At 40.1% G+C, this 23,353-nt stretch overlaps 1 protein-coding gene across 2 annotated transcripts in view; it reads right to left on the bottom strand.

Moving 5' to 3' along the window:
* The window catches only part of SV2C (synaptic vesicle glycoprotein 2C), a 565,988-nt gene that overhangs the window by 119,423 nt on the left and 423,212 nt on the right, over positions 1–23,353 (bottom strand). For both annotated transcript variants that reach the window (XM_058434087.1, XM_032145005.2), the window contains exons 3-4: positions 18,902–19,082; positions 4,004–4,155 (exon numbers count right to left, since the gene is read on the bottom strand). In XM_058434087.1, coding sequence (XP_058290070.1) covers positions 4,004–4,155; positions 18,902–19,082 — 333 coding nt within the window. The remainder of the gene's footprint in view (positions 1–4,003; positions 4,156–18,901; positions 19,083–23,353) is intronic.

Below are 23,353 nucleotides of genomic sequence, written 5' to 3'. Positions count from 1 at the left end.
TAAGAGTGGTTACCAGGAGCTGAGGGATGGGGGGAGATGTTGATCAAAGGGCATAAACTTTTGGTTATAAGATGATAAGTTCTGGAGATCTAATATTCAGCATGGTAACTATAGTTAATAATATCGTACTGTATTGTATACTTGAAACTTGCTGAGAGTAAGTGTTCTCACCATACATACACGAAAGATGTTAATTAGTTCGATTGTGGTAATCATTTCACAATGTACACATATATCAAACCTTCAAGTTGTACACATTAAATGTATATAATTTTTACTTGTCAATCATACCTCAATAAAGCTGAAAAAAATAAGAATAAAAACTCTCAATGCTGTGTCTCTTGTCCAGAGAATCCGATTTGATTGATGTGGGGTAAAATCCAAGCATGAGTGTTTTCGGGATATGGGGGAGGTGGTAAACTTACTAAAAAGTGTTTGTGAAAAGGTGTAACATTCACATAGTAACACACACAAATCTTAAGCACTCAGTTGAATGAATTTTACAATTCAAAAATTCATTAAAAACCTCCCCCCAGCTCAAGATATAGAATGTCATTAGCACTCCAGAAGCCTCAGCACAGGATTTTAAAAATTAAACTTTAAAACAAAAATTAAAACTCTTCAAACTGCAAGAGTATAACAATGACCTCAGCAAAGTTATTTTTAAAGCTTTTCATTGTTAATTTTAATTTGCGGACAGAACTGAATAAACTATATGTTTTTTTGCCACACCTCTGGCCATGGAAAGCCTTTAGTAAAGCATGGGCCTAAGGTTTTCATATTTACATTACTCATTTCCTAACCAGGTCATTATTTCTCAAGGTGTTGTCCACATAAAAGTTGATGTCAGCCTCTGATATTTAATTTTGTTGTGTCGTCATTGTTTTTGTAACTTTTCATGCATTGTTTATGATTCCCAACTTTCCCTCATTCTAGCTATATATGAATTAATTAGCCCTTGTAGCTATAAACAAGAAGTATCTTAAGTGTAGTTTGGAAAAAGGAAGGTGGACATCATGCTTATTCTTTGTGGGTTGGCCACTGACTGACCGGTGGCAAGGCAGGAGAGAAAATCTGGAACCATCCAGAGTTCAAGGGCAGGGATGTGTGAAAGGCAGAGTCGGAGGAACTGAATCCCTAGTGAGAAGAAAAACCTAAAAATAAAAACAGGCATGCCCGGGCTTGGTGGACACACGTAGGCTGCAGAAGCCAGTGTGAGTTACGAGTTTAAGAAGGCCAGCAGGTGAAATTCTGAGTGATATGGTGGGAATGGAGGACCAGGAAAGAGACAGCCATTAACCAGGGAGACAAGGAGCTCCAGAGAGCAAGCTCAGCCAGAGCCAAGGAGCAATGCTCTCATCAGAGGCTGAAAAGAGAACAAGGCTGGCCTGAAGGCCGGCTAAGAAGGTATAAAACAAAAAACAAAACAAAAAAAAAAACAGCAAAAGAGAGAGAGAGAGAAAAGAGAAGCACTTCAGCTGCTGCATACATTTGCCAGGTTGAGCCCTCTGTGAGTAGTTGGCAGAGATGATAAGTGGGGCAGCACTTCCGTCTACTTACCTGGAGCAGCCCTTATTTGAATATGCACAAAGAGTATGAATGGATAGACTAGCAGTGGCTCTGGAGCAATGATGGGTAAAGCTGGACTCTGAATTTCCTATTCACCTTCTTAAACATAGTTCCTATAAAGCAATTCCTGAGTGGCTTTTCCACTTGAATCAGTGAGTTGAGTGGGCATGAGTTAGACGCTGCTCTACCAAGGAAGCTTCTGAGGGTGGCTGAGGTCCTGAGATCTCAAATTAAAAAAAATATATTGAATTCCTTGGATGGTGGCAGAAGACAAGCCTCATGGTGGATATGGGGACCTGCCTGTATGAGGGCATCTCTGGCCCAGAAGTGACCAAAGAGTTTAAAAATGAAAAACCCAACACTCGAGCTTGGCACCCTGAACTCAACGTAAATGTTCAGCAAAAAAAAGTTCTCTTCAGGCCAAGTAACCAATTCTTTATATCTTGCTTTTGTTGTTGTTAAATATGACTTCAGTTTTCATGTAACTTTTCAGGTTCATCAAAAGAAAGTGTGTGACATGATTTTGTAACTCAGCATGTTAAAACTCAGTTAAAAAAACAAATTACATACATCTAAATACTAAAGTCTATGTCTGATTTTAGCCATGAGTCAACTTTGCCAAGGTTGTTCCCTAACAGAACTGTGTTTTATAATGAAATATGACCCTGTTCTAAAACAAAAGCAGAGAAATAAAAAACGATCAAAGAATGAGTTTTTGAAATCTAATTTTTTAGATTAGAGCAGAGAGTGAGTTTCTGAAGTCATGTGGTTTTAATTTATACAGTATTCCTATTTTGCAAACTTTAGCCTGTTTGGGCACATGTGCATATGTATGTGTGCATGTACACACACACACACACCCACGCAACCAGAACACTTCTCTCCCCTTTCCTGATATATTGAATTTGATTTCTGGATTCAATTGACCTTTCCATGCATTTCACTGCTTGTAGATGAAGCAACTTGGAGCTTTTGGCTTCTGAGGGGTATTGCTCAGAAACATGCAACCTGTACAGGTTTCTGAGGTGGCAGAAACAGTAAGAGCTTAGGAGAAACTGAGGAGGGGATCTGGGAGTGTGGACAGGTGGAGTCACCTCTAAAGTTCTGCAGTTCAACAGACCATACAACAGGAGTTTTCCTGCTCCCATTCCAGTTCTGAGTTGCCAAAAGAGGTGGGGCTGATGTGGAGCTGAGCTTTGGACTGAGCCCACAGGAGTTGAGCAAAGGTGCTTCTGTGTGTCTGATATGTATGGCAGTCCCAAGAACAACTACAAGTCATGTTGTCTTATATGCTGCTGCCGATCCGTGCATCCTCCCACCTCCACCTAGGATAGGAGAGGCAGAGGGGAGAGGAACCCCCAGCATTGATAGCACAGAGAAAACAAATGAAAGAGATTACTTTAAACACAGTAAAACGCAATCGTACACTATGATGCTGTGATTATAATAAGAAACATATGTGTTGGTCGTCATTCATGGTTCCTGACACAGAGCTCCTAATTCCTGGGAATTTCCTGGGTAATGGGAGCATCTTTTGTTCTAATGAGACAACTGTTGGTGGGCTCCTGAGTGGGACTGGTCACCAGAAAGACCAAGACATGATCATAAGCTTGGAGCTTTCAGCTCCACCCCCATCCTCCAGGAAGGGGAGAGGAGCTGGGGATTGAGTTAATAATCAATCATACCTAATCAATCATGCCTATAGAAACCTCTATAAAAATCCCTGAGCTATGGAGTTTGGAGAGCTTTTGGGTTGTTGAACATGTGGAGGTACTGGGAGGGTGGTGAGGCGGAGAAGTCATGGAAGCCCCTTACCTCTTCCCACATACCTTGCCCTGTGTTTCTCTTCACCTGGCCATTCATCTACATCCTTTGCCATAAACTGGTGAATGAGACTCGTTTCCCTGAGTTCTGTGAGCCATTCTAGCAAATGATCAAACCTGAGGGTGGGGGGTATAGGAACCTCCCATTTATAGCTGGTCAGTCAGAAGTTCTGGAGGCCTGGACTAACAATTGGCCTCTGAAATGGGGGGCAGTCTTGTGGGACTGAGCCCTTAATCTGTGCCATTTGACTCTAACCCCAAGTAACACAGTGTCGGAATTGAGTTAAATTGTAGCACACCCAGCTATTGGAGAATTAGTCAGTGGGAGAAAACACCCCACACATTTTGGTGACCAGAAATGTTGTGAAAGCATAGTAGAGGAAAATATTTTTCCCCCCATTACATTCATATAACCAGAAGAGCATTTGATACAGTCTTACTTTATACAGATCTCTACACAGAGGGGAAAAACTCCTGGACACTATGAAAGGGAGAAACATGATGATGAGTAGTTTTTCTCAAACTAGCCCTTAGAAGAGAGGAAGAAGATGGGAATGAAGCCTGAAGCAAAATGAAGTGACTGCCCAGCTGGTGCAAGGCCAGCCTCTTACCGTAGTGGGGGATGATGGCCCAGGCCATGGCAGAGGCATAGATGCCACCAATCATCCAGAACATGCAGAGCCAGCTCAGGTGTTCGCCCCGCTTTTCCCGGGCCAGCACTTCAGCAAAGTACGAGAACACAGTGGGTATGGCTCCTCCAATCCTGCCAAGAGGTACAGAGAATACATGAAATCAGGGTGTGGACAGCTCATGTGAGACGCAAAGGGCAGAGCCAAAGCAAACTCTAACAACACATGCTTTCTCCCTATCCCAGCATATCAACAAACATATATTTTCTATTATTTTACAATGTAAAAATTATAGTCTCTATATTTAATATAGGTTTATTATCCCTCCAAAAACTTGAACCTGCAATTAAGCTATGTTACCAAGAGGTGGCAGTGGTGTTTGTCTCAGGTGGTTTAGAGAGCTTAACATGAGATTCCGTTGGCTTTTCAGCTCATGGTTGAGTGTTTTATGTGATATTTATCAAAACTTACACTGATTTCTTATAATCCAGTGAATATTTTAGTTAACTTGTTTTTAAAAAGAGATGCTGTGCCATGTCCCATTCATGATGTGGGGACTTTGGAAACAGCTTCAAACACCTCTAGGGTACTGTCTGCAATCTGTATTTACTAACTGCTACCCCACAGCAGCGCTAAATTAGGTTAATGTGTTGACAAACACAGGACTAATGGGGTCATTTCCAAGATTAGCTCTAGTCCCAATCCAGTAGATATTACTGCTAAATAAGTAAACGTGAAAGGGACACTTGTAGAACAAAATAAGGAGCTGGTGGTTTAGATATCAATAGAATGGAATATAATGCTTCCTTTCAGTAGGAGCTAGTTATACAAGCTGCTAACTGAGCTCTGGGGAGATGACAGAAACAGTGACCTCTACCCAGGGTAAGGGTGCTCAAATGAGGGTTTATGGAATCAAAACAGTGCTCATTTTTAGGAGATGGGCCATAGATTTCATCAGAATTTCAAATAGGTCTTGGCCCTAAAACTTTAGGAACCACTGCCTCAAAAAGCAAGGTAGTAAAGAAAAATATTACTATCACTCCAAGCAATATGTGAATTTTAAAGTATTTGTTTAAAAAGACACACAACATAAGTACATTGTTGAGATGACACAAAATCTAATAGAGTTAGAAAGTATGCACTGATTCATTTTTGTTCAGATTTCTGTAAGGCAAATTGCTATTGACATTTCATGCAAATTTGATGTCAAGGACTAAAGCATGTTTATTTATTTAGCAATAACTGATTTTCTTAGAGCCTTTGATATGATAAAGAAGTATTGGCAGTGTCCTTAACAAATGCAATTTAGGGAAATGTCATTTTGGCAGCAAACTAGTGTACCAAATAAACCACAGGATTTACAATGTCATCCTGCATCAACTGGTAGGTGAAAATATGGCACCATTTCATGTATTTGCCTCTGTTTAAAGTGATGCCATAGTTACCCATCAGTGGACATAGGAAGACCACTTAGGCTGGTGCTTTTCAATCTATGGGTTGCAAAATTTAGTTTAGTAGCTATAAACAGTAAAGAGCATTTTAAAAAATGAGATAGTGATAAAAATATTTAAGTGCAACCTAAGTAATAAGGGTAAGCATAAGTATCATTTCATGAAATTTGTGTGATAAACATATTTATAATGTATAATGTACATATATAAAATATATAATGGGTCACAGTGTGTTTCTTAGTGGGAGTTCCTGTTCAAAGAGTTTAAAATTCTTTGAACAAACTTTAGGCACCTATATCAGTTTTTCTGGGCTATGACAGCAGTGGTTCTACCTAAAATTCTAGAGGTGTGACTCAACCTGTCTTCAGGTTTAGCACCATCACACACAGAGGCAGCCAACTAAGTCCAAGTCCATAACCAAACCCTCAAACAAGAAACAAATGCATGTGGTGGGTGCTCAGAGCTGGCTCTATACTGCACAGTATTAGACTCACACAATTCTCTTGCCTTGGGCTTCTTAAGGAGCTCATACAATGGATAGCTAGTTGAATTTTATTTTATTTTATTTTTATTTTTTGATGGAATACAGACAGTAAAATTGAAAGACATCATTTAATTAATCTTCTGTGCCATGAGACTCCACCAGCCTGTCTACAAAGACCACTGGGAGGCTGACGATCACTTGAACCCAGGAGTTTGAGGCTGTAGTGAGCCTTAAAGGGTCACTGCACTCCAGCCTGGGTGACAGAGTGAGGCCCTTTCAAGGGGTAAGCAGCATGCTTGCTTGCTATCTGTGATCATTAAAAGCCCTGAAAACAAATATCACATATTAATCGTGACAAAAAACAAATGTGTGATGCTTATTGGTACAGTAAGCTAGTTGAATTTTAAAACTCAACAATATTTTGAACAGATTTTAAGTGGTTTCATTATAACACACAATCCTAGTATGAAATAAAATGTCTGTGTCACAAATAATTTAATGCTACTCCTTTTTTTCATTTGATGTGAAGAATCCATTTCTCTGCACCATAAAATCCTAGCTCTCTAGTCTGTGGCTTCACTTCTCAATGCATAAAAATAGTCCTAGTTTTTACTGACTTTTTCACATCCTCATTAATGTTTCATCAGGACTTTGGACATCCTCTTAATAGCTATAACTTAAACTTCATGAAGGCACTATTATATGTCAGGATATGCCAGCTCCCTCTGGACCAAGATAAATGTACTTCGGTGTGGCTATAATTTCTTTCTTTCTTTTTTTTGCAGTGTGGCTATAATTTCAAGTGGAAGACTGTAGATTTGCCTGTTTTCAACAAATCATTGTCACATAAGAAAACACCAGCTTGTAGGGGCTTCTAGGCAATCCGGCTGGTTTTTATTCAATGCCTCTTTTTCACGTGGTTATTTTTTCTGGATGTCTCTCAATATTTGCTTGTAAAGCAGGCTGCAAGGAACTGGTAGGGAATACTAAATGATAAGTGAGTCTGAAGAATTAGAGAAGGCTTCTATTTAAATCCTTTGCAAAGTTATTTAGACTCAGCGATATATAAAACAATCCAAGCATTCACATTTCTTATTGTGGGCCGATCATCTATTTTGGGGAAAAAAATTACTCCTTGTCCTACTGTGATGTCCTTTAAGCAGAGAAAAAACTATTACTATTACTAGTGTTTCACACCCCATAAACCCCTTGAAGGTGGGGACGATATCATATTCATTCTTGAGTCCCCATTAACTGGCCCAGTGGACATGTGCTAAGTGTTCATACACAAGAACTGAATATCCCAACTCTTCAATGTTGTAGTTGGCATACCAAGTCTCCTGGAGCAATCTGTTCTGATGATTTAAAGATCTCCAGTGAATCTCACTTGCTGAACCAATATGACCATAATAGAAGTTGAGGGTGCTGGACTGAAAGTTTTAACAGGAACGGAGCCCCCAAAGAGTTCCTGAGTTGCTCTATGCCTTAGTTGCTATGGTCACCCCTTGACCAAATGACCTGATGGTCCTTGTCGTGGAGAGAGCTCCCTTGGAACTGCTCAGAGGACACTGGGCAATCCCACTGGGCATTCCAGGAGCTGCTATAACACCTGTGAACATTTCAGAAAAAGGTGGCAGATGCTATAATGATCATCAGAAAAATATTTAGGGAAGAGATAAAGCAAGAGCCTTCAGGTCTTACAACATAATTTGGTTCCTCTGACAAGTTTTGAAGATAAGAAAAATCTGCCACTCCCCAGCCCCCAAATCTTATAAATTAAAAAGAAGTTTCCCATTATGATTCTACCTCAATATTGCATGTGAGGGGTTAAAAATTTTCTTATTTGTTGTTTTTTGTTTGTTTTTTTACACTAAGATACAATTTCTGAAAATATATGAAGAAATTAAAAAATGTAAATGAAAGTCCTTAAATTCCCATGTATCAGTAGGTCTTAAATAGAGCTGATTTTGCCCCTCTTTGCTCCCTGCAGATATCTGGCAATGTCTGGAGACCTTTAGGTTGTCATACCTTGGGGGCTGCTGCTGACATCTAGAGGGTAGAGGCCAGGGATGCTGCTAAACACCCTACAACTCACAGAACAGCTCCTTACAAAAAAGAACTATCCAGCCCAAAATATTAATAGCGCCGGGGTTGAGAAACTTTTGCAGTGGGGGGCTAATGTGGAAAATATAATTGGTTTTACGTAAAAGTCTATAATATAAGACACAAATATCTCATTAACTGATGGGTAACACACCTTAAATCCAGTTTACATGGAGAGCTTAGTGTTCATTATAGACTGATCAGTTAGCTACTGTTGAAATATGCTCGTTCTTTTTTTCAAGTTATATTTAATGGAATGTTTACATAAATGAAGCAATGAGATCAGAGTGGCTTATAATGAATTTTTCTCAGTATTGGATATTAAGTCTATTTTATTAGCTGTCAAAAATGTCAAATCTTAATTATCCTTGGTAATAAGAGGCACAGAAGGAATAATAATAGAAATTCACACTCTACATAGGTGTGAGATTAGCCAGATTCAAAATAATTTAACTTATACAAATGAAATAGAATGTTAATATTTGGAATTTCAGAGTTGGAGTTATTCCTTAAGTAATATTAGTTCCAGGTTTTTGCAACTTTAATTATACAAATATAAAGAAACTAAAACATTCTGTATTAAACACATTCCTAGAATGAATCAGAACCTCCCCAATGCACAGGCAAGCAGACACAGACACAGACATACACACACACACACACACACACACACACACACACACACACACACACACACGCATAACACCTCAATAGGTCTGCGCATGACTCAATACTAGGCATCTGGTAAATATCATGAGGCATATTCATTTATTTTCCCCAATAATCTAAGGCAAATTCACAAGTGGCATATTGTGCAAGGCAAATAATGTGTTAGCACTACAGACAAAATTTCTCCTCTGTTGGGAAATGTGAGGCACACAAGTTAAACCAGTTTAGCACAGCGGGATGACAGAGTATGCCAAGTCTTCCCGTATGCACAAACCTCACTGGGAAACTGGGAAGCCTGACTGTGAATTTCACAGCCACGCCTCATATTACTCCAGTGCAGATGGCAACCCAGCGAGGATTATGTTTGTTGCTGTGCTTCATCACACTGATGTAGGCTGGCTGTTTCAGGCAAAGGTGGGGAGGGGTTTAGTTTTCTTCAGTGAAAGAGGGAGGTTATAGATAAAAAGAGTAACTACTTAAAATGGCTTGAAGCACGGCATTTTAGAGAGAAATTATGGAATATTTGATGATTCTTTGTCTTGAGAAGGGATTCTACTGAGTAATTCTGTTCTGCTTTAATTTTCTAGCTAGTATGTAACAAAGAATAATTCACTCTAACTTATTTCACCATATAATTGTCAAGCAGTCCTTTACCTCAATCTTCCATTTCCCATTTTCACTGGAAAATGGGGCATTCTGCAAGAACATAATTAAGGAGAAATTTGAATAATCATTGTAAAGTCACATGTTCAATACAAATAATAAACAGAGGGCAGAGTCTACCAAGAGCTGACTCTGGCAGCTTTTATAAGACAAATATTATAGGATTATAAAAAGATTAGTGAATGGTCTGGCCTATGTCAGGAATCACAATTACAAATAACTTGCATGAAAAATATTCTTTTAATTCTTACTCGGAATCAGCAAAAATGAGAGAAGACACTGAACTGTCAGGCAAATTGCAAAGCAATTCAGAGACAATTTATTATGTTACAAATTGGACCCAGAAATAAGGGATTAGAGCAGCAGTCCAAAGATGAACCTTTCAGTCTCTTCCACTTTATGAAAGTAAATAGAGTATCACAGACCTTGGGGAGATTGTTCAGAGGCTTAGATGAAAGAGCACACACCTAACACTCTTTCTGAATAGGCTAGGTTGGCACAGAAAATAAGGTTGCTGTATAGATCAGAAGGCACATGTTTGCTATCAGTGATAAAGATAGAAATGGGAGAAAAACACATACTGGTAACTGAACTCATCATCAAATCAAGAACAAGAATGTCCTGTGCCCAGTGGCAATGCCAAAAGATGGATGATTTGGGTAGCTTTAGTCCTTCAATTTCCAAAGCCATGATTTGAAAAATAATATTCTTCAATATATGAAGTTGTCATTTTCTAAATATTACGTAAACTATGAATAGGATAATGAGTAGAAAATTTGGTTATTTAAAAAATATTGATCTTTAAGTATATAATTTGTGGGGAAAACTGCATTGCTAAGAAAACAGCTGCAATTCAACTCCCTTAGCCCTGGTTTGCTATCAGATTGGTGGCCTAATCCCCTAAAACTGTGGAGGTCTGTGCATCCACAGTAGCAGACTTAGTACCACTGAGGGAAGTGGCGTAGTCATGGATCAAGACTTTAATGCTGTCTTGAAAAAAAATTAGCTATTGATAGAGTTGGAAGAATGCCTTCCTATAGCATCTAAAGGTGCCGTGAATAAAGATGGCGATGATCATTATGATGTTCTATAATAAATGATAAAACATGCAGATGTATCTAGCCTCTTGCTGTACACATTTCCTCATCCATTCCTGCACTCATCCTCCCACCTACCCTTCATTGACCCATTGTCCACCCATTATCCCTCTATCCACCCCCTCACCCAGTCAAACTCTGGGCCAGGCACATCACCAGTTGTTGGAGGTGCAGGCGTGAAGCACACAAATACCTGCTGTGGGCTCCACAGAGTGAATTCTAAAGAGTGCATATGGCTAATTTTTCACAATTATACACTGTAGGTCTGGAAGATCTTTTGTTCTGTTCCTTCTCCTTTGTGATCAATAGTACCTTTGCCAAAGGGTATACTGGGAAACAAAGGGTGTCCAAAAGATCAGCCTTTTTGTTGGAAAGTAAAAAGCATTGCCTAAGACAGTGTTTTCCAATAGAAAATGTGAGCCACATATGTAATTTTAAATTTTTCTGGAAGAGACATTAAAACAAAACAATCACATAAAGTTAATTTTAATATATAGTCATTTAACCCAATATATGTAAAATATTATTTTAACGTGTAATCAATGTAAAATTATTGAGATATTTTGCATTATTTTATATGTTCTAGGTCTTTGAAATCCACTGCTATGTATTTTACACTTAGAACACATCTCAACTTAGACTAGTCACATTTCAAGTGCTTGGTAGCTACATGAAGCTAGTGGTTATCATGTTGGACAACGCAGCTGTAAGAAAACACTGACACGTTGTTTACAATTTGGGTTTGATACTATTTTTGGATTAAAGATAATCTTGACTGTTGCCTCGTTTTACATATTGGGGAAGGTCTTTCCATTCTGATGCTCCGGGGCCAGAGATATTTTTGGACTGATCTGTTCAAACACATATGAGCACATATCATGTATACATTGTGCCATATGAAATCAGAAACGTTTCTGGTTGAGTCTGAAGCACAGCACAGCCTGATGGTTATGAGCATGGGCCCTGGAGCCAGATTGCCTGGGTATGAAACCTGATTACATTACTTACTGTGTGACCTCAGATAGGAACTTAATCTCTCTGTACTTCAACTTCCTCATTTATGACATATAGTTAAGATACATGAATAATGAATAGCATCTTTCTCACTGGGTCACTGATGAGAGTCAATATTTACTAATATAAAGTGCTGAACACAGCATCTCTCACACGGCAAGCACTATAGAGGTGTTTGATAAAATACATTTAAAAGTTATTTAAACAATTTTAAATAACTGCATTTTTCCAATATGATTATTTTAAGAAAAAGACTGCTTTGAAGGGAAAAACCTCATAACTCAGAATCAGACCAAAATTCAGAAGACTTGGGTGTCTGTTGAACATTTGGAAGCAATAATCAATCCGTGCCTCAATTTTCTTTCTTTTGTTTTTTTTTGAGAAGGAGTCTCACTCTGTGGCCCAGGCTGGAGTGCAGTGGCGCGATCTCGGCTCACTGCAAGCTCTGCCTCCCAGGGTCGCCATTCTCCTGCCTCAGCCTCCCGAGTGGCTGGGACTACAGGCGCCCACAACCACGCCTGGCTAATTTTTTGTATTTTTAGTAGAGATGGAGTTTCACCATGTTAGCAAGGATGGTCTCGATCTCCTGACCTCGTGATCCGCCCGCCTCAGCCTCCCAAAGTGCTGGGATTACAGGCGTGAGCTACAGTGCCTGGCCTCTGTGCCTCAATTTTCTAATAAAAAAGGCACACAATTTTTACATGACTAATTATTTAAAACAATTGTGGAAATAAATGGGATGCTACATATAAAGTATTCTGAATAATTCCAGTTAATGGTGATGATTTCTACAAAGCCAAGGTATTCTTACTATAACTCAATACAGCTAATGAATGAATATTGCAAATAGCTATGAAGTACACATTTGGTAGACTCTATTCACAGAGGAAGAAATTACTATTCTTTCGTTTACGATATACAGACACATTGAAATTTCATTTTAATTTCTGTTGCTGTTACATTTTTCTCCTGACCTTCCTGCTCAGCAGTGCCAGGCCCTCAGTGAGAAGCTCCCGACTCTGATATTGCTTGGCATCCAAAGTACTATCATTTCCATAATTAACAGTGACTGGATACAAATAATTTAATTCTGGGTCAAATGAAAATGAATCAATGGTGCCAACTCCATTTCCCATCTTTCTAATTTTCTATAACAAAAGAGGGGAGGAAAGTGTCTGTTTCTTGGTGTGGGATTCGTTTAGGAAAGTGATAGACAGATGAATAATTGGTGATGTCCTAGTCCTCCTTCCCACGAAACACTGTTGTCTCCAGGCAGGGAAATCATTCATTGCACTGAATAAACATTTAAAGTCACATACAATATGGCAGCTGGACATATTTGCATTTCTAAGAAGATATGCTCATGACTTGGTTTGATGAATTAAGAGGAAAGCACATTTGCAGACAATAAAAATATAAACCCAAGTAGATCTCAGTTTAAAACAAGAGCTTGGCCAGGTGCAGCAGCTCATGCCTGCAATCCCAGCACTTTGGAAAGCCAAGGCTAGGAGGATTACTTGAATCCGGGAGTTTGAAACCAGCCTTGGCAACATAGGAAGACCTCATTTGTACAAAACATTTTTAAAAATTAGCTGGGTGTGGTGGCATGCATCTGCGGTCCCAGCTACTCAGGATGCTGAGGCAGGCGGATCACTTGAGCCCAGGAGGTCAAGGCTGCAGTGAGCCGTGATCGCACCCCTGCATTCCAGCCTGGGTGACAGAGTGAGATCCCATCTCAAAAAACAAAATAAAACTAAAAATAAAATGAAATAAAAAAATGAGAACTCCTTCCAGTCCCCTTTATATGCAGAAACAGTGCTGCTAATGATGCTTCAGCAATGAAATAAGACACAGCAACTGGAAATCTGTAGCATTTTTGATAAAATCAACACACAGGTAAACCTTGGATTCAGAATGTACAGTTTACTTATTTACAGAGTTGCAAGTTTAAAATGACTTTAATTGCAATTTAAATCCTAGCTGAGTTATTCCTGGTTCTGCCACTGCACCTCAATCTGCAAAATGGAAAGTTTGGACTCTCTGACCTAGAACTTCTCTTTGTTCTAAAATTCCTAGTAAATGGAGCTGATGGACAGGCCCTGTACCAATTAAATGTGGGGATTCTGTACCAATGTGGGAATTCTGCCAGCTGCTGAGTAGCTCTGTTCCAATTATGCGGTCCAGAACTGTGGAATTAGGCACGAGATGGATTCAGTGCCTGACTCACTGGGCCCACTGTGAAACAGACCTGAGCTAAAACACCATTGATTACCTGCCTTCCATAAGCCCCTGCTCTGACTGGTTGACCACAGTGACATTTTGTGTCTCCTGGAATTAGTGTCAGTTTACAGCCAGTGTCCACAGGCCCTGAGAAGTCTGATTATTTCCTTTCTCCCATGCACACTCATCCTGGTAAAAGGCCTTCAGTCCCTTTGGGGAAGCTGGGAGAAAGACTAACAGTACAAACATTTAGCTGTGTACCAAGATCCTTCTTCAAGGAGGCCCAGCCTCCCCTTCATTCAGTTGGTTCTGGGTCTGTAAACCAGCTCCAGTCTGGGAATGATGGAGGGGACATGACTCTGCTTTTATGACTCAAGTTAGATTTTCATTCACTTGTCATAGAAGTTTTCTACTTATACAGATCAAGTAAGAATTGAGTAGGCTTCCTATCTATTTCACTTCATGATTAACTAGCCAATGCTACAGATGGCTGCAAGTCAAGACTATGCTGGTTGCTGCTTGAACTCCACTGTCTTTTACAATACCCATGCCCACTCTGCCATGGGCAATTAAGCAATGTTGAACAAGACGACAGTCCCAGCCCTTTGGAATTTACATGCTGGTGGAGGAGAGAAAGAAGAACATAAAAAGTAAATATTTTCAGGCATCAATTGTAAGTGCTGCCAAGCAGACAAAACAGGAAACTACGTGAGACCCATTGGGTGTGTGGTCTCAGGAAACGCCTCTGGGAAGCTGTGAGTGGGAGGGCCCTGGGAAAAGAAAGGGCAGAAAAGCAGAAAGGATGGCAAGTACTGTACTCCTAGGAAATGGTGGAGTGTGGGGGGCTCTGTGCACCAGAGGCCCACAAAAGAAGCATTCCCAACATTTTGGAACGTTATTTCATCTAGTTTTTCTCAATTTAAAAACTGGATCAGATATGATTGGAGGGAGTTGTTTAAGTAGATATAACATGGTCTTTTATTTAAGGTCTCTAGGATGAGAATCTTAATTCTCTGGCTTAAGTTTTAATAAAGAAAGTTTAAATAAAAAAATATATAAAACTTCAGCTGCTTCTGTACTGAGTTAATAAGTAATAGGAATGAAGGGTTTAAATATGACATGCCTTTGAAAACAAGATCATTTAAATGGAAATTTTCTTATTCCAATGTTATTATTGTTTTCTCCCTCCTCTTTGAGATTCCCAAGCCCCTTGTGCCCACTTTTCAGGCTCTAATTCTTGGAAGGTGGGGACTGGAAGAGCTGCCTGTCTGTACAGACTGTAAGCAACTTGAGGTGAGGGCTCAGCTATATCCATGAAAGGTCTTGCATGGTTCCAGTGAGTAGAATAGGTGTTAACAATGCTTTTTGAGTTGAATTGGAATGGAATTGGAGAAAAAGAGACTTTGATGAGACTCCTCAGAGATTCAGAAACAGAGTTCCCAGATAAATTCTAGAGCTGTTGAGAAAAACCCTGGGCCATGAAGGTAGCATTTCACAAAGCAAGCAAAAGTAAAATAGCCCATAAACTTTGGCGAAGAAGAAAAATATTGGAGTGGTCAATTTTACATGTTAACTTGACTGGATTAAGGGATACATAGAAAGCTGGTGTCTTAGTCCATTTTTGTTGCCATAAAGGAATACCTGAGGTGGGGCAATTTATAAAGAAAAGGGGTTTATTTGGCTATGGTTCTGTTGGCTGGAAGACTGGGCATCTGATGAGGGCCTCAGGATGCTTCCACTCAGGAGAGAGGGCAAAGGGGAGCTGGCATGTGCAGAGACCACACAGTGAGAGAGGAAGCAAAAGAGAGGGCTGGGGGGTGCCAGGCTTAATTTTAAACAAGCAGCTCTCATGGGAACTAATAGAGCAATAACTCACTCACATTAATCTATTCATGATAGATCCACCTCCAAGACCTAAAAACCTCCCATCCGGCCCCACCTCCAACACTGGGGATCAAATTTCAACATGAGATTTGGAAAGGTCAAACATCCAGACTATAGCAGCTAGTAAAGCATTATTTCTGGGTGTGTCTGTGAGGGTGTTTCTGGAGGAGATTGGCATGCAAATTGGTAAACTGAGTGGAGAAGGTCTGCCCTCAGCGTGGGTGGGCACCATCCAATCGGTTGTGAACCTGGAGAGAACAAAAAGGCAGAGGAAATTCTAATTTACTGTCTCTCGGAGCTGGGACATCCTTCCTCTCCTGTCCTTGGACGACAGATCTCTAGGTTCTCTGGCCTTTGGACTCTGGGACTTGCACTAGCAGCACCCTGAGTTATCAGGCCTTTAGCCTTGGAATGAGAGTTATATTATCAGCTTCCCTTGTTCTGAGGCCTTCAAACTTATACTGAGCCATGCTACTGGCATCCCAGCATTTCCAGCTTGCAGAAGGCCTGCCATGGGACTCGTCAGCCTCCATAATTGTGTGAGCCATTGCCTTAATTAGTCATCTCTCATATCTATCTATCTATCTACTATCTATCTATCTATCTATCTATCTATCTATCTATCTATCTATCTATCTATCTATCTATCTTCTATCTATCTATCTATCTATCTATCTATCTATCTATCTATCTATCTTATCCACTCTTTCCTATTGGTTCTATCTCTCTGGAGAATGCTGACCAATACAGATTTCTTCCCTCATTTTCCTTAACAACTTCATTTCTCAGGTCCTGTCAGCCGCTGGATCCCACAAAACTCTGCAGAGATTTTGCCACCTGGACTAAGGTAACTAAGCTCACATGACTCCCCCCTCAGCCCCGTCCCCAGCCTAGGTACTCACCATTTATTATAGAGATTAACTTGATTTATGCTTGATTTTACTTGCCATGTTTTCTCCCAAATATTTTGTCCCTGATTAGGCCTTTCTGTTTCTTGCATGCGCCAGACTTGAAATTTAAAAAGCCAGAAAGGGGTCTCTTTCTGCCTCCTCCCCTGCTGTCACTCCAAGGCAATCAGCATAGGACAGCTTAGCAAAATGTATGTGAGGAGGAACAAAGGAGATAAGAAATGCCAAACTATGAGTGAGTGTTTCTAAACATTATCCTACATTATCTTCTCTACCTTGTACTTTCAATACATCATCTCATTTGATCTTCACACTCCAAGGTAAGAATGCAAAGTCCTAATGTCTTCTTTTACAAAAGAAAAAGCAGGCAGGAGAGCCTGCGTGACTTTCCTAAGACTCTGTGATAATGGGCAGGAGCAGGGCACACCTGGATTTTTTGATTCCCAGCCCCCAGCAGTCCTGACCTGTTGGCTGAAGAATGATTTGTCTGCAATAGGAATGAGGATAATATCAAGAATACATCTAAGTTGTCTCTGCTTTTATGTTGCCCTTGAATTCGCTTCTGGACAGGCCACTGGTTTGGAATATTTTGCAGCCACCACAATGGATCTTTTTCTCTACAGTCTGTTGGGATGACTATGTCTCAATCCAGATTGGCAATTAAAATTGCCACAATAATTTGACCACAGTCATTTACTTTTGGGTCTTTGGATATTGCTTTAATTTCCCAAAAAAGACTGCAAACCGAAAGGACTGGAAAATTTAGCACTTACGCTGTTAGCCTTCTCTCGACAGGCTAGTGGTATTACGTAGATAATAAAAGGGAGAAGGAAGCTTGGCCTTTTCTGGTGGCAAGAATATCTTATCCTATGGACCTACTCACTGAGAAGGTCCTTTAACAAATAGCCCCAAGTAACATCTGTTCTTCATTCATTCATTCATTCATTCAATCATTCAACACTTAGGTCTGCTGAAACCATTTGAATCCATGATCCAAAATCCATCTCCAAGTCAGCAGCGTATGTAGCCAATCTCATAGAAACTGAGCACCAAGGGGCTCCCCTGTGGAGAAAAAGCCTCTTCTCCCCTTTCTCCCTCACTACAAAGCAAATGATTGATTCTGAACTTTTTTTTTTCCAAGAACAAAATATTTTACACTTTCCCAAACTCTCCAGCCATCTTGGTTTACTGAAATGCACTGTCTTCACTCTAAGGAAAGCTCCTAAAATTTGTGCAAGTTAGTCAAGTATTTGCTAAGTGCTCACTGTGTGCAGAATGTAGCATAGGAGGAGCTGTGGGAAATGCTACTATACATAATTAAGAAAGACATGCTATAGTCCTCTGACCTCTTTTCTACAAAACTGTGTTCTGCTTTGTAGGTTGTGGTGGTGTATAACCAACAACCACGACTGATAGCTTTTAAGGTTTATAACCCAGCCCCATTTCCCTCATTTTCTTCATTTATTTTTAAAAATTGTTTATTATTCCTACAGATTCATTTTGTGTTAGACATCTTGAAAAAAAAGTCTCTAAGTTCCCAATCATGAATCAAAAATTATACATATATATAGATATATTTAACTTTTAAGTTCAGGGGAACACGTGCAGGTTTGTTATATAAGTAAACTTGTGTCGTGGGGATTTGTTGTACAGATTATTTTGTCACCCAGGCATTAAGCCTAGTACCCATTCATTACAAAAACTTTATATTTTTACTATTTTTTTCTTATTGAAGCAAAGTTTCTCATATATTCCTTATTGAGCTATTAGGTTTTTCTATGCTTATGGATTCATTTAGTATAGTTATAAGTGCTTTAAGCTCTTTAAAGAAAATGACTACACCATCAGCTATACTCTACCACTGCATTTGGGTAACAGCACAACTTCTGTTCATTCAACAGAAGTCAGGAACTTCTGTCTCAAGGAGGCTTTCTACCAAGTTAAATATGCCAAGAAAACATAGATCAATAAAAGTGCATTTATTTGAGACACTCTAATCCTGAATTTAAGAGCATGCTTGAATGGTTCAAATCTTTAATTAGTTCATAACAGGTAGGACCAGAGCTATTTCCTACTTACGTTAAATTTTTAGAAGCAGCATATATGTATGAATGTATTCTACTATAGAAATGGCATTCCATTTAAAACAATACTCATCTTCTAGAAGTAATAATCAGCTATGAAAACATAGGTGTGTGGTCCCGTCTGTCCTGTATTTAAAGGTTGATAATTATATTTCTAAGACCCAGCATTGTGGTTTCCAGGGCTGACATGAGGATATGAAAGGAGATGTGTGAAGGGATAATTTTCTCCTAATAAGATTCTCTAGAGTGGAGAATTATGAAGAATAAACACATTACTATAAAATATGAAGGAGAAAACCTTACCCGAATCCAGAAAGTAAGCGACAGAAGAGAAAGAAGCCATAACCTTGGACAAATGAAGAAAGGAAGGCAAAGAATCCGTTGACAGACATGCATATCAGAAGAGACTGTCTCCTTCCCACTTTGTCTGCCAGTCCTCCCCAGAAGAACGCCCCCACCATCATCCCGAGGTACACTATGCTGCCTGCAACACACAGAAAACAAAGAAACACATCAGAGATTGGGAGTCAATGACACATGTAACAGCAAGTGAACAAGGAACAAAATACATTCCAGCATTTTGCATGGGGAAAATTTCCTTTAAAAATATAACCTTCAGGACACAGTAATCAGTTTTCAAGTTGAAGAGTAAGCAATATGGGAAAAACACTTGGCAAGGTCTCATGACCCTCACATCAATAATGCAGGGATGCTGTTTTGCAGATAGCTGAGTACACTCAGCTACAGTGAATGGTGAATGTTGTGAGCAATTGTAAAATAAAAGCTGTCTTTATTTAGGCTGGGTTACTACAGAGAATAGGGTGGTCAACCTTTGCCTGGGTGTGGAGGGTATATTTTTCTCTGTACTGTGGTGCTGACTATAGACAGATCATCCTTCTCAATAGAGATTCCTCATATCATGAGACCCAGTGCGTGTCCTGCAGACAATTTAGAGAATGTATCAGTGCAGTGCGAGGGATTCCAAAAGCAGAAGGGTTGACCCAGGGAAATGCCTATGTAGCAGATCTCTTAGTTATAGCATAAGAGGCTCAAGTTTGCCACTCATGCCTCTCAGAAGATAATCACTAGCTAAGCATCTTTATAAGAATATCTGTGTCTTCTAAAATGCCTACAAATCAGAAAGTGAGCTTTTATAGATCAGGAGCGGCCTGTGGATGCTGTGATCTAAAGACCTGGGAGTCTTTCATATAGCTCCAGCCCAGGGAACAAAGCCTCCCCCATCCCCTTCTCCTTATGTCCTTCAGAACTGCCCCCACCCAGCCCCTGAGCCCTGGGGTAAGCCACCTTGATGGCAACAGTAAACCAAGATCTCTTGTGGTCCACCTGAATTATCTGACTACAGAAAGCATGAGTAACACAGAGACAAGCTGTCTGCATTCAATCGATAACCACTTATTATCTTTTAAAGATGATAGTAAACAACAGCCCCTGGTACTACTTTCACTGAGTGAGCATCTGTTTGTGCCAGGCACTCTTTGAGGAACATTCCATATGTTGGTTCACTTAATCCTCACCACAGTCCTGCAAAGTGAGTATTATTAACCCATTTTACAGATGAGAAAACTGAGGCTCAGACAGATTATTCAACTTGATCTAACAGATAGTAAGTGGCTAGCCAGGCTTGTGAAATGATGTTTCTCTGACTAAAGCCTGGCGGTCTTTCTCAGGGCTGATACTCCATTTCACCAGGCTCAACTGCCCTGGCCCCTCCACTGGGAAGTCCTGGACTTTCCCTTGATCCAGCAACTAAAGGGTTAAAACCTGATGCAAACCTGCAAACCAGAAACCAGGTGATGTGAAGCAAGGTCTTTAGCTGGGTGTTAATTTCTGCTTGAGCTCAACTCTGTTGTGTTTAAAGAAAATGCATCTGAGATCCTGGGGCAAGGTAGGTTAACCAAGATTCCTACTGCCCCCTAGACTATCACCATCCACTGCTTTCTGCATTCCTCCTACCACCTTCCCCTGAAGGCATTCGGACTTTCAGACTCCTGAGAGTATGGGATTTACAGTCTGGGGAAAGTGGCTTATAAAAAACGAAGGCAGAATGGCCTCCTGGGATCATAGGATCAGAACAGAACAAGGCAGAAGTGTAAACTCATGTACCTGTGCTCCAAGTCATCCAAATTTTTTTCCTACTCTGTCAGGATGGCTTAAGGAGCTCATAATTCAGAGAAGGACACAAACAGATATAAAACTAAATGAGCTCAAGCCCAACCATGTGGTGTGCACCCCAACAGCAGTGTAAATGGGAGCAGAGGGGCAGAAGGTGGCTACTAATTCTCACGTGGCCTCTGGGAAGATTTTACTAACAAGAGAATATCAGAGGGGAATCCGAAGGATAAGAAAGATTTCAAAATGGTATTAAATTCCTCCGTGACTGACACAGTTAGTATAAAAAATGTCATATCTAACTGTATCTTTACTTGCACTCTGTTTAAAAATATTTTTAAGATCTAAAGGTAGTAATCTTTTGTGGCTACACTTAATTTGTATTGAAAACTGAACTGTTCCATTGGGCATTCTATGGAAAGAATTAATCCTACCCAACAGCTTATTGGAGACAAACACAGCACAATTAGAACGTTCATTTGTGGATCGTGTGATCTAATTAAAGCCAAACCTTTAAATGTTGGCAAAGGCATTAGGTGAATAATTGTAACCACTCTGAGATTGTCAGACACAAACTGTATTTCCTTCCCTGTTTGCATTCACTTTTCCTTTCTATATTCACAGTGTTATAACGGGGAGTCCTTGAAAACTCAGAGCAGAGATCAAGCTCTAGACAATCTCTAGCCTTCTCTCTCTCTGCACCTTGAAATGCTGCAGACCGGCAGACTTAAAAGGTATCTTCATCCAAAGCCCCTCGTTTTACAAGTGAGAAAACAGTTGTCAGAAGTCAGAACTTGAAATCAGGTCTTTTAGATCCTCACTTCTCAAAGTATGACCCCTGAACCAATGACACCAGTCCCCCCATTCCCTGCCCTGGGGAGCTTACTGGAAATGTAGACTCTTAGACTCCACTCCAAACCCGCTGACTCAAAGTCTGCATTTGAGTAAGACCCCCAAGCAATCTGTGTATACCTTAGAATCTGAGAGTGCTTTCCAATAAAACAGACAACATTTCTAATACATTTTTAACTTAAAGTTTGTATTTTTTTAAATACATGTTTGAGGGGAGGAGATGAAGGCTACAGAGTGTTTTAACTCCAAAGATGTGAAACAGGCAAGACCTGCTAGATGAGCTGGTGCTCTCAAAAGGGCAAGCAGGAGCTATGGAATTAGAAGCTGCTCACCTCCCGTGGGACCTGCCTTCCACAGAACTAGAAGCTGACTTTCCATTCAATTCCAGGAGAGCGATGTTAAAAGAGGCCAGGCTGTGACTCTTGTATCCTTTCATGAATTTAATGAAGACTTTAATTCAGCTGGGCTTTCAGGAGGTTGAGGCTGACCTGAGAAATAAACTCAACCTACCCTTCCTACCATAGTTCTGGTGAAGGCCATTCCTGGCCAGTCCAGGCTCTTAGTCTTTCAGAAGATGACACAGAGGCCTCAAGTATGACTTCCTCATTAAGGTATTTTCTGACATGGAGGCTGGTTCCATTTTATTTAATCATACCCTCATTTCCCCTGATAAATATCACATTTACATTTCTGTCTCTTTGCTAGGCTGCTTTTGATTCTTTCTGACAATCCCTAAGGGGACATGTCTTTTCCCCCAACACCATTTTAAACCATATTTAAACAAAACAGAACAACTTAGGAAATGATAGTGTTTTTCTCATACCAACTTTTAGCCCATCAGTTTTTAAAAATTATTTTAAGCACTTCGGTAATGCATGGCTAATGCATTACTCTAGAATTCCTTGCACCATTTATTTATAAACTGATTTTCAATGAAAAACATTCTGTATTAGTATTCCGAATTCATTGATGATAAGGTTTGGGTCTGTGTCCCTGCCCAAATCTCACGTCAAATTGTAATTCACAATGTTGGAGGTGGGGCCTGGGAGGTGATCAGACCATGGGAGTAGATTTCCCTTTTGCTTTTCTTGTGATAGTGAATGAGTTCTCACAAGATCTGGTTGTTTTAAAGTGTGTAGCACCTTCCCCTTCTCTCTCTTCCTTGTGTTCCAGACATGCAAGACATGCCTGCTTCTTCTTCTCTCTCTTCCTTCTGTTCCAGACATATAAGACATGCCTGCTTCCCTTTTGCCTTCCACCATGATTGTAAGTTTCCTGAGGCCTCCCCAGCCATGCTTCCTGTACAGCCTGAAGAACTATGAGCCAATTAAACCTCTTTCTTTATAAATTTCTCATTCTCAGGCATTTCTTTACAGCAGTGCGAGAATGGACTAATACAGAAAATTGGTACCAATAAGTGGGGCCTTGCTATAAGGACACCGAAAAATGGGAAGCAGTGTTGGAACTGGGTAATGGACAGAGGTTTGACAGTTTGGAGGGCTCAGAAGAAGATGGGAAGATGAGGGATAGTTTGAAGCTTCCTAGAGGCTTTTAAAATGGTTGTGACCAAAATTCTGATTTCAATAAGGACAGTGAATTCCAGGCTGAGGAGGTCTCAGATGGAAATGAGGAACTTATTGGGAAATGGAGCAAGAGTCACTCTTGCTATGCTTTAGGAAAGAGACTGGTGGCATTGTGCCCCTGCTCTAGGGATCTGTGGAACTTTGAACTTGAGAGAGATGATTTAGGATATCTGGTGGAAGTAATTTCTAA

Source organism: Hylobates moloch, unplaced genomic scaffold, assembly GCF_009828535.3.
Source record: "Hylobates moloch isolate HMO894 unplaced genomic scaffold, HMol_V3 SCAFFOLD_23, whole genome shotgun sequence".
Taxonomy (NCBI): domain Eukaryota; kingdom Metazoa; phylum Chordata; class Mammalia; order Primates; family Hylobatidae; genus Hylobates; species Hylobates moloch.
Note: the sequence above shows the minus strand (reverse complement) of the source record. Positions and strands in the feature narration are given on the sequence as shown.